The sequence below is a fragment of the Piliocolobus tephrosceles genome, chromosome 4 (genome assembly GCF_002776525.5).
Source record: "Piliocolobus tephrosceles isolate RC106 chromosome 4, ASM277652v3, whole genome shotgun sequence".
Lineage (NCBI taxonomy): Eukaryota > Metazoa > Chordata > Mammalia > Primates > Cercopithecidae > Piliocolobus > Piliocolobus tephrosceles.
In genome coordinates, this window is record NC_045437.1 from 58,577,895 (window position 1) to 58,592,991 (window position 15,097).

Sequence of the window (15,097 nt, forward strand, 5' to 3'; positions counted from 1 at the left end):
CTCTCCCCTCCGTCTCTCTGTCTCTCCCCTCCGTCTCTCTGTCTCTCTTCCATATCTCTCTCTCTCCTGCTCTTAGCCATTACAAACTTGGGGTCCTGGCAAGGGTGGTGGGGAACAGGTCCCACATAACTGCTCATGTGGAGAGCTGTGTGCTTAAATTGGGAGGGACACCAGGGATAAGACTCCCTGGGTTTATAGCCTAGATGCCTAAGGACTCAGCGTAGAGCTTCCTCAGATCCCTTTGGAGATACAACTTGCTAGAGGAAATCTAAATCTAAAGTCTAAACCATTAGTACCTAGGAGGCAGGGATTGGAGGAAGTAGATTCAGAGGTAAGGAGAATTTTGGGGCTACGCTTTCAAGAAAGTCATGGTCAGGACCCAGGAGATACAGTCAGAAGGAAAGGTAGGGGCACATGCATGGGCGACTGTTGAGTAGAGACTCCTGGCTGCGCCATGATCTGAACCAGCTAATGCTGGGGGTTTGGGAGGACAGCTTTCTGCCTCTAGTCCGCCCTCAGCCTCCCCAAGAAAACTGAAAGTGGAAGCTGGCTCCAGGCAGACCAAGGTCCCCAGCCCTTCTGGGGACCAGGCAGACCAAGATCCCCAACACCTCTGGGGCTTGTTAAAAAGCCCTTCCCCAGATAGCCTCACACCTGAGTCTTAAGTCCCTGCTGCCATGCTAATCGTTTTTAACTGGCTGACAGGTGCCCGGTATTTTCCTCCAATTCTAAGGAAGGATAGGACAGAATAGCCAGCGAAAGTGGTCCGATATTACTCACCACTTTGGAGGTCCCTTTGTGGTCGCCAAAATGTTCCCTGGGGGTCCTTGCTCCCAGAGCTCCCAAGATGGTGGTGGGCCGTTTCCAAGATGGCGGCAGGTCGCTTCCAAGATGATGGCAAGCCTTGTGTTCTCTGACCTTGGGTTCTTGGCCTCACGAATTCCAAGGAATGGAATCTTGGGCCATGCAGTGAGTGTTATAGATCTATTAGAAACCGTGGGTCACGGAAGAGAACCATGGAACCTAGTGACTAGTGTTCAGCTCAATTAGGATGAACCCGGGCACTTAGCCATGCAGGAACAATGGCAAGCCTCTAGCCCGATCAGGAGCAGCAGTGGGCGCCTCGCTGGCTCAGGAGCACAGCTGACACCCTGCCGGATCCGGAGGGATGGAAGTCAGCAGCAGGTCTGCGATGGTGTCAAACAGCAGTGGTGGACGGTGAGCTGTGAACAGTGAGCGAAAGCTCAGCTTGAGCTGTAACAAACACAGACCAGAAGAGTGCAGTTGCAAGATTTAATAGAGTGAAAACAGAGCTCCCATACAAAGGGAGGGGACCCAAAGAGGGTAGCCTAGAACATAGATTTTTTAAAATTCAAGTTATAGATTTGAAAATATAGATTGGTTCTACCACTTATTAGCTGGGTAGATTTGAGTAAATTTCTTAATTCCTTCTGAAAGATGGTTATTATTAGGATTTCATATATACAAAGACACAGTGGGGAGACACATTTGGGACATGTTGTAGTCTAATGGGAACAAAAAAGTCATTTATTTGCTTCCTGATTTCCTGCTCACTGATGTAACTTCACAGATATAAGGAGAAAGAAGCTGAGTTGTCATGAAGTTATTTGAAAGTAACATTTAAGAGAGACATATGGTTTTTGTCTTCAAGGATGCTATGAGACATGGCAGTTCACATGCCCCCTAGTGGCATCTTGTAGTGGAAGGAAACTGGATTTTTTTCAGTTCTTAACCATGTGCCAGGCCCTGTGAAACCAGTATATGGCAGAACTGGGATTTGGACTCAGGTCTGACTCTATACCTCATGTTTTGCCCATTCCGCAGGGATTGATTCTGTTATCCTGAGGTGGTCCAGTGTTTCTTAACTTAAAGGTTAGGATCATTGGGTGGTGAGCATTGCCAGCAGTGTATTACAGTGAGTTAGTATGTACTTGATTTGACAAAGCAAGGTTCCTGAATAAAGTGGAAGCAATGGGATATATATTCCCTGGATTTAACTGAAGTGGATCCAAGCAGTGTGTGGTGTGCTGTTTCTTAGCATACCTCTCATTTTAATTTCCATGATTTTTGACTCCCAAAATCTGAAATTTTGTGAGCTTCTGGGGCCATGTTTTTATCTAGGACAAATTCCTAGAGAAAAGTGTTAACTGTACCAAAGCCACATAGTTATTGGTAGATGCTGGACTAATGGCCAATGGAGACTCCATTCCGGGGTCTTTCCAATGTACTCACTCAGCTCTGACAGCCACACCCACCCTGATAATATTAATAAATACAGCAGCAATGATGCTATAATGGCTAATGTTTATTAAGCACTTCTTTTGTGACAGACACTGTGATAGGCTGCATCAATATTATCTCATCTGGTCTTTGTAACAACCCTATCATGTGGGTACTGCGTTACACCTGTAGTAACGGAGGCTTACCTAGTCAAAGGTTGCCCTGCTGGTCAGTTGTAGAATAGGCCTCTCAACCCAGCAGTGTTTTACAGAGTGCCTGAACTCTCTCTACCCGGTCTACTTTTCAATGTGGTATCTGAAGATGTCATGCACACTTAAACTTCTAGGTTCTTTCCAAGGAACCATGAGGTAGTTTTAAACTAATATATATTATTTGAGGTATCTAGTAGCTATTCTTTCAAAAAGCTTTGTTTTACACGTAAGTAAAAACTGGCCCATCACTTTTCAAAGGTTTATTCTTTGTGGTTTTGAGCTGTTTGACATCAGGCACTGTATTATCTTTTTCATCTCTTTTCCTCCCCCTACAATGCCTTTCACATAATAAGCAATCTAGAAATATTTGCTGAATGAAGGTAAAGTCATACTAAACGGGGGCTCCAAAAAGCAAAGTTTGCATAGTGGGCTTAGTTTTAATCCTTATTTACTGTACGTTCTTCGTTTATATAAAAATCCATTAATAGGACAACTTGATGGCAACCTCCTCAATAAATATTTCTTGAATGAATAAATGATGAACCACCCTTGAAAAGTTGCATTTTCTTTAGAGTTTTTTTCTATCAATAATTTCTATTTTTGAGGCTGCATGCTGTGGCTCACTCCTGTATATCCCAGCACTTTGGGAAGCCGAGGCAGCCAGATCACTTGAGGTCAAGAGTTTGAGACTCACCCTGACCAGCATGGTGAAACTCTATCTCTACTAAAAATACAAAAATTAGCTGGGTATGGTGTTGGGCGCCTGTAATCCCAGCTACTCGGGAGGCTGAGGGAGGAGAATCGCTTGAATCTGGGAGGCGGAGGTTGCAGTCAGTTGAGATCACACCACTGCACTCCAGCCTGGGCGACAAAGCTAGACTCCATCTCAAAAAAAAAAAAAAAGTTTTTATTTTTGTTTTAATTGTGGTAAAATATACATAATATAAAACTATTTTAACTGTTTTTTTTAAGTGTATAGTTCTATGGCACTAAGTACATTCACAATGCTGTACAGCCATTACCACCATCCATTCTCCCAAACTTTATTAGAGTTTGAAGCCTGTAGATAAAACATTTTCAAGGCTCTACCTGTTATTAAAGCAGTTTAAGTGGAAAAATTGCATTCTTTGCTTTAATTATTTGGGATGTAGTAATCTTAAAAAAAAAAATCAGTTGATTACTAAATGCCATTCTCTTTCTTTCCCCTAGTGGAATGAGACCGTGGAGATTTTTCGTGCTAAGATGCCGTTACGGAAACATCGCTGTCGTTTCAAGAGCTACGAGCATTGTTTCACAGCCGCTGAAGCTGTGGATTGGCTGCATGAGCTGCTGAGGTGCAGTCAAAACTTCGGCCCCGAAGTGACCCGCAAACAAACGGTCCAGCTGCTAAAAAAATTCCTGAAGAATCACGTTATTGAAGACATCAAGGGAAAATGGGGTCAGGAAGATTTTGAAGACAATCGTCACTTATACAGGTAATGGCAACATGTAAACCTGGAAGGTGAGGAATTGGGGAGATGAGTGAATCTGGTCCAAGTCTGTTGAAGCTTCCTGATATGTAAGAATTTACCTTGTTCACTGAACAGTGGGTCTAGTTGTGATTTGTTGAGTGGAGAACTGAATGTGTTGCTACAATAAAACCAGTTGCGATTTTTCTTGGCTTCTTAGAGCACTCCAGAGCTGTGTTTTGTTGCAGTGATGTTTCAGTAAGGAAATCTTTTCATGCCTTTTGCTCACCTGGGAAGATGGTGGCCATAGCTTAGTACTTCTGGAGAATCTGAAATGGTGGAACAGTAGCTCTGGGTTCAGCTTTTCTCAGCAATGGGGATTGGTATATTCAGGAGGTTAGTAGCAGAGTGTGTGTGATCTTTAAACAGCTCAGGGCCCATGTGAACAATTATGCTAGAATTCCCTGATGTCTCAGATTAAGCTGACAATGTGAGTCTGCTTTTCCGCAAACATTTTTGTTCATGTTTCAGTGCTATTTTATCATATGGACACTTACCACCAGATAATCCAAGGGAAAATGAAGATTGCTTGTCTTGCACTTCCCTTCTCACTGCATACTTGGCAGTTTTATTGCTGGAGGTGGAGGGGACCAACCTAAGATTCAGGTGTGGGAGAAGACTAAAGAGGAATGAAGTCACACAGGTCCATAAAGGAATTATTGAGTTCTCTACACGGATTAAAAGAAGGAATGGAGAATATGAACCCTTATTATGTGCTTTTTTTACTCCAGCTGAACAATAAGGAGTGTGATTGCATCATATTCAGTGAGGGCATTCCACTGGGACACATGGCTTTGCACAGAGAAAATCTGGCTCTTTCATACCTGAACCATTTCTTTGTCTCCCTCTTGGACTAGCTGCTGAGAAAGGCAGAGCAGGGTGAGAGTGTCTGTCGTGAGTGCGTAGAGTGAAGAACTGACATTGCTGTGCATTAGGATCTAACTTCCTCAGGGAGTTTCATCAGCAGTCTCTTGCGTGCAGATATCAGTATTGTCATCTGGGCAATTAGTCATCTCTCTACTTGGTGGTTAGTTTTGGCTTTGCTGATTCCACTTTTAATTAGGATATTGGGTAATCTCGGCCTATTCTGAGACCTTAGTACTTAATAGCATCAGGCAGTGGAAATTTTAGCCCTGATTCTACATGCCACACTTTATTGGGAATTCTTAAATTATTATTTCTCTTGGAAAACTTTAACTGCTTGTACCCCAACAAGATTTAGCTAGAACACTTCTGAAAGATTCTCCGGATGAGTAACTTCCATTCTATTCTATTGCTACCTTAAATTGGGTACCCCCCCATCGAGTCCCAGGAGGCTTTATGAGTCCCAGCAGAGTAAAATAGGAGCCAATTACAGAGCACTAACTGTCAGAACATGTTTCACTTCAATATTAAGACTTAACCATGTATCCCCTTTTAAAAAATAGAGTACACAAAACAGATTAAATTCATCCATTAAATAATTCTTTTTTCCCTCTAGTTTCTCTTTTTATACTTTTTATACTTGTGAGTCATAAATGGAACAGTTTTTTTTTTTTCCACCATTTACTACCTGAAAGTTCATTATGGCTTTCCATTTTCCTGAGTGGAAGTTGTATAAGTTAACCACTGACTTTTGCCAATTACCTAGATTAATCTGGGATGAAATCCATTTAGGCATGTAAGTCATTTGTTAAGGTACCCGTGCCTTGAATTGAGAGCGAGCTAATGAGTGTACAGCCAGCCGTTGCACACATGCAGGCTTCTATTAAAGTGCTCCACGAAAAGAGCATTTGCTGTCCTACCTGCGGTGTCTCAACTGCTTTCCTTGGGCGAAGAGTACTACTGCCAAGTTATGAAAACAGAGGAGGAGAGTATGAGCGAGAGGCAGGTTAGGTTTGAAAACAGATGGAGAGTCAATGAAATGTCAAAATCCAGGAATATCCTTCTAAATATCAAGCTTTGTGGAAAGGAGCCTTTAAAAATTTATTTCTTTAATTTATTTAAATTAAATTTTATTAATTTTAAATTTATTTATTTAAATTTTAGTTTAATTTATCTAATTTTTATTACCATATAATAATGGTACATGTTTATGGAGTACTGACTGATACATTGATCTAAGTATGCAATGTGTAGTGATCAAATCAGGGTAGTTAGGATATTTATCACCTCAAACATTTATCATTTTTTTGTGTTGGGAATATTAAAAAAGCCTCTCCTCTAGCTTTTTGAACATATACAATAAATTATTGTTATTCAACTTATAGTGCTACTGAACATTAGAATTTATTCCTCCTATGTAACAGTAATTTTGTATCCATTAACCAACTTCTTGCTGTCCTCCTCTCCCCTTACCCTTCCTAGATCTAATAACCATAATATTATCCTCTACTTCTGTAAGCTTCTTTTTTAGCTCCCATATATGTGTGAGATCGTGAATTATTTATCTTTTGGTGCCTGACTTATTTCACGTAACGTGTCATCCAGGTTTATCCATATTATCATGAATGATAGGATTTCATTCTTTTTTTTTTTTTAATGGCTGAGTAGTATCCCACTGTGTATAGTGTATATGTATCACATTTTCCTTATCAATAGACACTTAGGTTGATCCATCAGTGGACACTTAGGTTGATTCCGTATCTTGGCTATTGTGAATAGTGCTGAAATAAACATAGGGGTACCGATATCTCTTTGGTATACTGATTTCCTTTCTTTTGGATAAATACCCAGTAGTGAGATTACTGGATAATATGGTAGTTTTATTTTTAGTTTTTTTGAGAAACCTCCATACTGGTTCCTTTTTTTTTTTTGATACTTTAAGTTCTAGAGTACATGTGTACAATGTGCAGGTTTGATACATAGGTATACATGTGCCATGTTGGTTTGCTGCACCCATCAACTCATCATTTACATTAGGTATTTCTCCTAATGCTATCCCTCCCCTAGTCCCCCAGCCCCCTACCCCCGACAGGCCCTGGTGTATGATGTTCCTTACCCTGTATCCAAGTGATCTCATTGTTCAATTTCCCACCTATGAGTGAGAACATGCGGTGTTTGGTTTTCTGTTCTTGCGATAGTTTGCTGAGAATGATGGTTTCCAGCTTCATCCATGTCCCTACAAAGGACATGAACTCATCCTTTTTTATGGCTGCATAGTATTCCATGGTGTATATGTGCCACATTTTCTTAATCCAGTCTATCATTGATGGACATTTGGGTTGGTTCCAAGTCTTTGCTATTGTGAATAGTGCCGCAATAAACGTATGTCTTTATGGTAGCATGATTTATAATCCTTTGGGTATATACCCAGTAATGGGATTGCTGGGTCAAATGGTAACAATTCAAGATGGAGTAAAGACTTAAATGTTAGGCCTAAAACCATACTGGTTTCTATAGTAGTTATCCTAATTTACATTCCCCCCAACAGTGTATGAGAGTTCCCTTCATACACTGTTTCCTTGGTGGTTTCCTTGGTCTATGAGTTAGAGAAAGCTACCTGAAATATAAGGGTTCTCTTTGTATATTTTAAAGAGAGAGAATTTGCATATATATGTTAGAGAATTTTATAACAAAGATGATGAGTAAAGCCCTTATTTTGGAATGGTCAAAAATGATTTCTAGATTTTAAAAAGGCATGCCATATTTGTTCTGTGAATGCATTTAAATTTGTTATTTTTTTTAACACTCAAGATGTTCAGTATAGAAAATAGAAGGGAGGAGTGAATTTTAGTGTATAAGAAAGGAAAGCAAGTTTGTAATATCTGAATACCTATAATAATAATGAGATGTTGCAGAGATGTACTCAGCACTATACTTCTTTCCTGTTAACCAATAGCAATTACTAGAAAGAGTTCTGGGTTTGCTGCTGGTGAAAACAATTTTAGATTTCACTAAATGGTGCTCATGGTTGAACCAGATGCTGTTGTCTGTGTCTTAAAGCTTCATGACCCTAAACTTCTAATGGATAAGGAGATTGAATTATACTACTTTATTTGTTTATAAGAAATAAGAAAAAATTATAAGAATTATTTGTTTATAAAAAATTCTGATCTTTACGACAATTCTATGAGGTAGACAGGGTACATATTTAATCCTCAGACACTTTCCCCTTTAAAATGTCTAAACAAAATACCAAGAATGTTCTAGTTAAAGAAATTCCGTTCTCACTGCTTCTGTCCATCTGCATATGTAAACAATTATGTAATATTATTTAAACCTAATTTAGTGGGTTCTATACAAATACAAAAATATATTATGATAAGTATTTTGGATTATTTAATGAGAAAAGTGTCCTGTTGTAGCTCTTTAGCAGTAAAGGGTTCTCTGGCATGGAGCCTATATGTGGCTCCTGATTTGCTGTCATCACTGGTGCTAACTCTGGTGGGTGGCTGAACTGGAAAGGTTTTCATGTCTTGCAGGTAGACATTCAATGGCTCAGATGGTGGGGGTTGAGATCGAACATGTAGGGACCATTTTCTTTTTATTCTCCTGTCTGTCTCATTCCTTTTTTTCTTTCCTTCTCTTTTTTCTTTTTTGTTTCTATCTCCATGTGTATCATTGTCATGTTTCAACCTCTCTTTTTCTTCCTCTTCCTCTCTTTCTATTCCTTTTCTCTCATACTTTCTTGTTTTTCTGGCCTATTTCCAAAATACTGATTTTAATTTGAAACTAAAGTTTGTTATGTAGCTATTGCCAATTTATTGAATAATGTTACTTTCAGAGTTCTTAATGTAAAAAGCAGAGAAATCATACTACCCAGTTTTATGGCTTAGTATATAAAGCTACAGAAGTTAATACTATGGTATTGGTGAAGTGATAGACGTACAGATCAGTGGTACAGAATAGAGAGTCCAGAAACAGATACATATAAATATGCCAATAGATTTTTTTACAAAGATGTAAATGCAATTTAATAGGAAAAGATTAATATTTTCAGCAAATTATGTTGGAATAATTAGGCATCCATCCATGTATATGCCAAAATAAAAAAAGAACCTCAACATAAACCTTATACTTCATACAAAAATTAGTTCAAAGTGGATCATAGATTTAAACGTCAAACTATAGAACTTTTAGAAAAACAGGAGAAAAGTCTTTGTTTTGGTATTAGGCAAAGAGTTTTTAGACATGACACTAAAAGCACCAAGCATAAAGGAAAAATATGATAAATTGGATTTCATCAAAATGAACAATTTTTGCTCTGTGAAAGACATTGGATGAGAGGATGAGAGGACAAGCTACAGATGGGGAAAATATTTGCAAACCACATATGTGACAGTGGAGTGGTATCAAGAATATATAAAGAACTCATCAATTCAACAGTAAGTAAACAAGCAATCCAATTAAAAAATGAGCAAAAGACTCGAAAAGATATATCACCAAAAGTATGCAGTTAGCAGATGGGCATTTGAAAAGATGTTTAATGTAGTATACATTAGGGAGATGCAAATTAAAGCCCTAAGGAGATACAACTATGTATCTATTAGTATGTTCAAAATAAAAATACTAATGATATCTAGTGCTAGTGAGGATGCAGAGTGAAGTTTTATACATTGCTGGTGGACACCTAGATTACTAGTCACTTTGGAAAAGTTGGTTTCTTCTAAAGTTAATAAGTACGTTGACTATATGATTCAGCATTCCTACTTCTGGGTATTTACCCTAGAGAAACAAAAACAATGTTTACACAAAAACTTGTAAGTGAATATTTATAGATTGCCAGTAATTGGAAATAACCTAAACATTCTTCCATGGATGAATGGATAACTATTGTTCACCCATACATTATAGCACTGTTGGGTGGGAGAAGGGTGAGAATGTAAAGGGAGAGCAGGAAAGATCGTTTTTGGGAGTAATGGAATAGTTCTGTTTCTTGATTTTGGTGGTAGATACATATATGTACACATGTATTAAACTTGATAAGAATATACACCAAAAAAAAATTTTTTTTACCATATGCGAATAACTTTCTTAAGCTAGAGATTTGCAAAACCTGCATTTGTACCTCCAGTGAAAGAAACTCAAATTTAAGTTGTTTGTGGGAGGTGGCCCTTAAGTCATTTTCTGTGGGCCTGGGAAAAATTCTTTCATCACTATCCAATAGGTCTTTTGGACCCGTTTTAGATACCTCACCTTTAAATTAATGGACTACTTCCTCCCTCTAGTGGACATCTTTTGTTTTTCTAGGAAAGCACAGAACTGGTGAGTGTGATTGTATTTTTCCTTTGTCTTTACTCATTTCATCATCATGGGTTGTTGTCCTGTATTAGTTGGATCAGTTCTTAGCCTTACTGGGCATCAGTTTTCTCAAATATAAACTGGCAGGGCGACAAAGTGATACCCTGTCTTTATAAAAAGTTCAAAATTTAGCTAGGTGAAGTGGTGGCGTGTACCATAGTCCTAGCTACTCCAGAGGCTAAGTGGGGCAGATTGCTTGAGTCCCGGAATTCAGGGGTGCAGTGAGCCATGATCATGCCACTGTACTTCAGCCTGGGTGACAGAGAGAGACCTTGTCTCATAAAAAAAGAAAAAATGAAAAAGAAAAAAATGACAGGGAGGACTTGATCTTTAAGATGCTTTTTAGTTCTAAACTTTTATGTTTCCAGATATGGAGTACCTATCACATGTTTTCCAATCCATGGCAGTGAAGGATCTAAAAAGGAAACATAACATGATTCTTTATCTGCCTGACTTTGTAATCTCTTTTGAGAGATAGAGTGTGTGTTTATGAAAAAGATTCTGCTATGTAGCAGAATCAAGACAGTATTTAATTAATTACCTAAAATAACCCATAACAAGCAGTCAGTTACACTGGCAGTCATTGGGTTGACATATCTGTTTTGTTTGACCAGCATTGTGGTTTAGTCATTAAGTTTTTTTCTATCTTCTTTTTATTTTTAAATTTTGTATATTTTGTGAAGATAATACATTTATGTGGTTCAAAATTTACAAAGTGCAAAAGGGCATATGCAATGAAAAGCCTTCCTCATATATCCCTCCCCCAGCTACCCAGTTCTTTCTCATAGACACCTAGCATCATTAGCTTCTAGCACAGTGTCTTAATACATTATGAACCGTAAAGTCTTTAGATGGGGCGAACTCACTCCAGTGGCCACATTCCCCACCATTTCCCTATAATATTATACCAGACTGTATCCTGATTATGTTATCTGCCTGGCCATTGTAGGAATTGTGTCTGTGATCCAATTGGTGTGGACTGGAGTGTTTGGAACGTCATGGAACAGGAGGAGGACGGGGAGGAGAAGAAGGAGGGGAAGGAGGCAGAGGAGAAGCAGGACTTCAGCCTGGGTCTGGTAAACAGGGCAGGATCTGGATAATAAGAAGGCCTGGGAAGGAAAAGGATATTTCAGGTGTCAAAGATGGCACGATCAAGGCTGCCAGTTAGAAACACACAAATAAGCTTCCTGGAAGAAAAGGGAGGAAGATGACCCGGCTGGAGCAGAAATCTTAGGTCAGGAAATCATGAGGGATACATTTGGTAGAATTTCTTACATTTCTGACTGTGGAGTAGGCTTTTATTTCAAAAGGAGAAGTTATTAAAGCCAGGCATAGTGGCATGCGCCTGTAGTCTTAGCTCCATAGGAGGCTGAAGCCAGAGAATTCTTTAAGCCCAGGATTTTTTTTTTTTTTTTTTTAATTATACTTTAAGTTCTAGGGTACATGTGCACAATGTGCAGATTTGTTACATATGTATACATGTGTCATGTTAGTGTGCTGCAGGAGTTTTAAGGCCAGCCTGGGCAACATAGTGAGACCCCGTCTTTTTTTTTTTTTTTTGAGACCCCGTCTCTTAAAGGAAGACAAAAAAAAGATCAGGTGCGGTGGCTCACGCCTGTAATCTCAGCACTTTGGGTGACTGAGGCAGGCGGATCACAAGGTCAGGAGATCGAGACCATTCTGGCTAACACGGTGAAACCCCATCTTTACTAAAAATATGAAAAAATTTAGCCGGAAGTGGTGGCGGGTGCCTGTAGTCCCAGCTACTTGGGAGGCTGAGGCAGGAGAATGGTGTGAACCCGGGAAGCAGAGCTTGCAGTGAGCTGAGATTGCACCACCGCACTCCAGCCTGGGTAACAGAGCGAGACTCTGTCTACAAAAAAAAAAAAAAAAAAAAAGAAAGAAAAAGTAAAAACAGAGAAGGCAGCTACTGTTAGTTTTTTGAGCAGTGATGGGGTCTTTGTTCTAGAACAGAGTTAATTGAATAATAGGAACAGAATGGATTGTAAAGCAGAGAAGCTGGTGAGGTATTTAAGGTAACTGATGAAAGCAATATTGCCTGGATGAGAGTGCTAGCTGTGGGGCTGAAAAGGAAGGAAGGACTTGTGTTTTGTAGGCAGATTTCAGGCTAGACCCTGTAACTGCTCTGTATGTAGTCCATAAGCTTTGTTTGAAGTCTAATTTTTTTTAAACAAGTTTAAACATATTGTTCATTAATCTGAAATTGCTTTTTACATTTAGAATCTTTGTTAATGTTTAGCATAGGCTTGGAATGTAACTGTAACTATTTTCAAGCCAATGAACAGTTCTTCAAACACACCTGCAGTGTTTAGTGGGTGTCTAAGTCTTTGTGATGGCTTTGTTCCTAGGTAATGTCTCAAGGATTTTGGAGTCTCTGGAGCTGGGTGACTGTCTCAGAGTCTGCACCCACATCTCCCACAAAGGTCAAGAATGAATGTCTAGGTTGTTGTGGGATAATGATGAAAAAAATACATAGGGGACAACTTTGTTGCTACCAGGCATTTCTTTTCTATTTCTGTTTCTTGCCAAACTCCTTTTCTATTTTGTGGGAATCCCCATTTGTGTGAGCGTTGGTAGGAGGCAGTGCCCTACAGTGGAAGCCAACAGGGGTGAGACACTCCTGCTTCCTACCGCTGGCAGTGAGGGCTCAGGCATGTCTTCTCCTTGGTCATTTGTATGTTCCTCCCTAGGACTTTGAATCTTGAAGGAGGCATGCAAATGGGAAGCGACAGCTTACAATCTCCTGTGACAGAAGTGGTAGACTGCAGGAGCAAGGACAGAAGTACACAGAGGCATTCAGAGCTACTGGCAGTGGCTTTAGGACCAGATTGTTCCTGGAGCATGAACTCGTTTCCTTCTGTGTGTGCTGGGTGGCCTCCTTTTCATCTTATCCCCCACCCTCATCCTGTTTCTCCAGCTCTCCAGTTGATTTTGTGTTCTATTTGATATCTCCAAATTCCTTTATGGTTAAATCAGCCAGAATTTATTTCTGTTCCTTACAGTTGCAACTAAGAACCCAGATGGATATAACAAGCAATGACTGTAAGTGAGCAAGACTGGGGCAGCTTTTTGGGCCTAGGAAATAGCACAATGACTATTGTGTGTATGCGACTGCAACAGATTATTAGATGTATGTGAAAGCAAAGCAACAGATCAGACTGACCTGTAGCAATCAGAGATATTGGCGATGGATTTGAGTTCAGGATCCTTTGTAGGCACTGAGGCACAGGAGCAGAGTCTACCAAGTATAAGTAGTAGGCCAGTTTTATGTGGACCCAAGGTTCAAAGTTATGTATTAAGCTGTTAAGTCAAACTGATTCTGGGGTTATGTTATCACTGCCGTCTTTGCAAAAGAGTCAGTATATACAAGTGTGTTAAATAGAATGTTGAAATATACTGCCCTGAGTCATGAAAGGTAATTCCTGGTTATTGATAGACTTTTGTTTTATAATGTCCTTTTTTAGGCTTTTTGGTGATTAACTCATGATAATTTCAAATCCATGGCTTATTCTTCTATCCTGATCCTTCATTTGGGGTCATAGTTCCTGCTGATTTATCCTTTCCCTTTGTATTTATTTGTTTTAAACATTTGGTCCTACCAACTGGCCTTGAAATGCAGTGGCATGATCTCAGCTCACTGCAAGCTCTGCCTCCTGGGTTCACACCATTCTCCTGCCTCAGCCTCCCGAGTAGCTGGAACTACAAGTGCCCACCACCACGCCCGGCTATTTTTTTTTTTTTTTTTTTGTATTTTTAGTAGAGACGGGGTTTCACTGTGTTAGCCAGGATGGTCTTGATCTCCTGACCTCGTGATCCACCCGCCTCAACCTCCCAAAGTGCTGGGATTATAGGCGTGAGCCACCACACCCGGCCTACTCAGGTTTTTTTTGCTGAGAATTCATGATGCCTAGTTATTAGCCACTAGTGTCCTTATCCTATTTATTCCTGAGGTTGCGATTTTTTGAATTTTTGCAATCAGACCTTGGTGGTGACCTTGAGCAGTAGGATAGGAATGACTCCCACATGCTTAGCATTCCAATAATGGAGCACTAGGCATAAATGAGTTTAAATAGGAAATGAAATAAAGGACTCCAGAAATTTGAAAGGAGCACAGCTGACTGAAAGCTCCCACTTTACACAGAAGAGAACACTCTTAGAGAAAACGGGGATTGAACAAGAGTAGTTCTCAGATATTATTGACCTAGAAACAAAATAATAAATATCATTAATCAGTTCTAAACTATAACTTGCTGAGAAAAGTGGGAACTTGCCTTGAGATGTTGGTTGTTAAGACTAGATTTATAAAAGTTGTTGAAAGCTGGGGTATACTATTCCCTGAATTTGTGGAGTTGACAAGCTCTCAAACTAGGAATGGGAGAGGCCCACCAAATGTTTCCTGTGAACATGAGGAAGCACAGTCGGCTTAAGCATTTTATGCAGCTAGTGCCCAGTCAGCATTTCCCCAGTCACTTGATTAACACTTCTCTTCCGGCTTCTTAGCTCGGTTTTGTGTTTTTGGGTCTCTGTTAATTAGATCCTCACATATGCTGCTTCTTCCAGTGCCCCGCCCCCCCCCTTTCCTTTCTCAGGCATCATGGAGTTCCTGTTGCATGCCAGGCATGGTGCTAAACACTTTTGATGCATGCCCCTATCTATAGTTTAATTAGAAAGACAAACAGATACATTCAAATTTATTATTTCAAATGCTGTAATGGATGTGAATTCATTGTTATAGGTGGGCTGAGGAATTAACTCTGCTTGAATCAGTCAGAGAATGGTTTGCTGTAGAGGTGACACTTGGGTCTTGATGCATCAACAGGTGTTTGTCAGGGAAGGAAGGGAGAGAGGTTGGTCAGGGTGATCAAGGGGGCGGGAACGCAGTAAACAAGTTAG

The 15,097-nt window shown here is 39.8% G+C and overlaps 1 protein-coding gene across 2 annotated transcripts in view; it reads left to right on the forward strand.

Moving 5' to 3' along the window:
• DEPDC1B (DEP domain containing 1B) overlaps positions 1 to 15,097 on the forward strand; it is a 121,223-nt gene that overhangs the window by 13,867 nt on the left and 92,259 nt on the right. For both annotated transcript variants that reach the window (XM_023210494.1, XM_023210495.1), the window contains exon 2: positions 3,663 to 3,928. In XM_023210494.1, the coding sequence (XP_023066262.1) occupies positions 3,663 to 3,928 (266 nt within the window). The remainder of the gene's footprint in view (positions 1 to 3,662; positions 3,929 to 15,097) is intronic.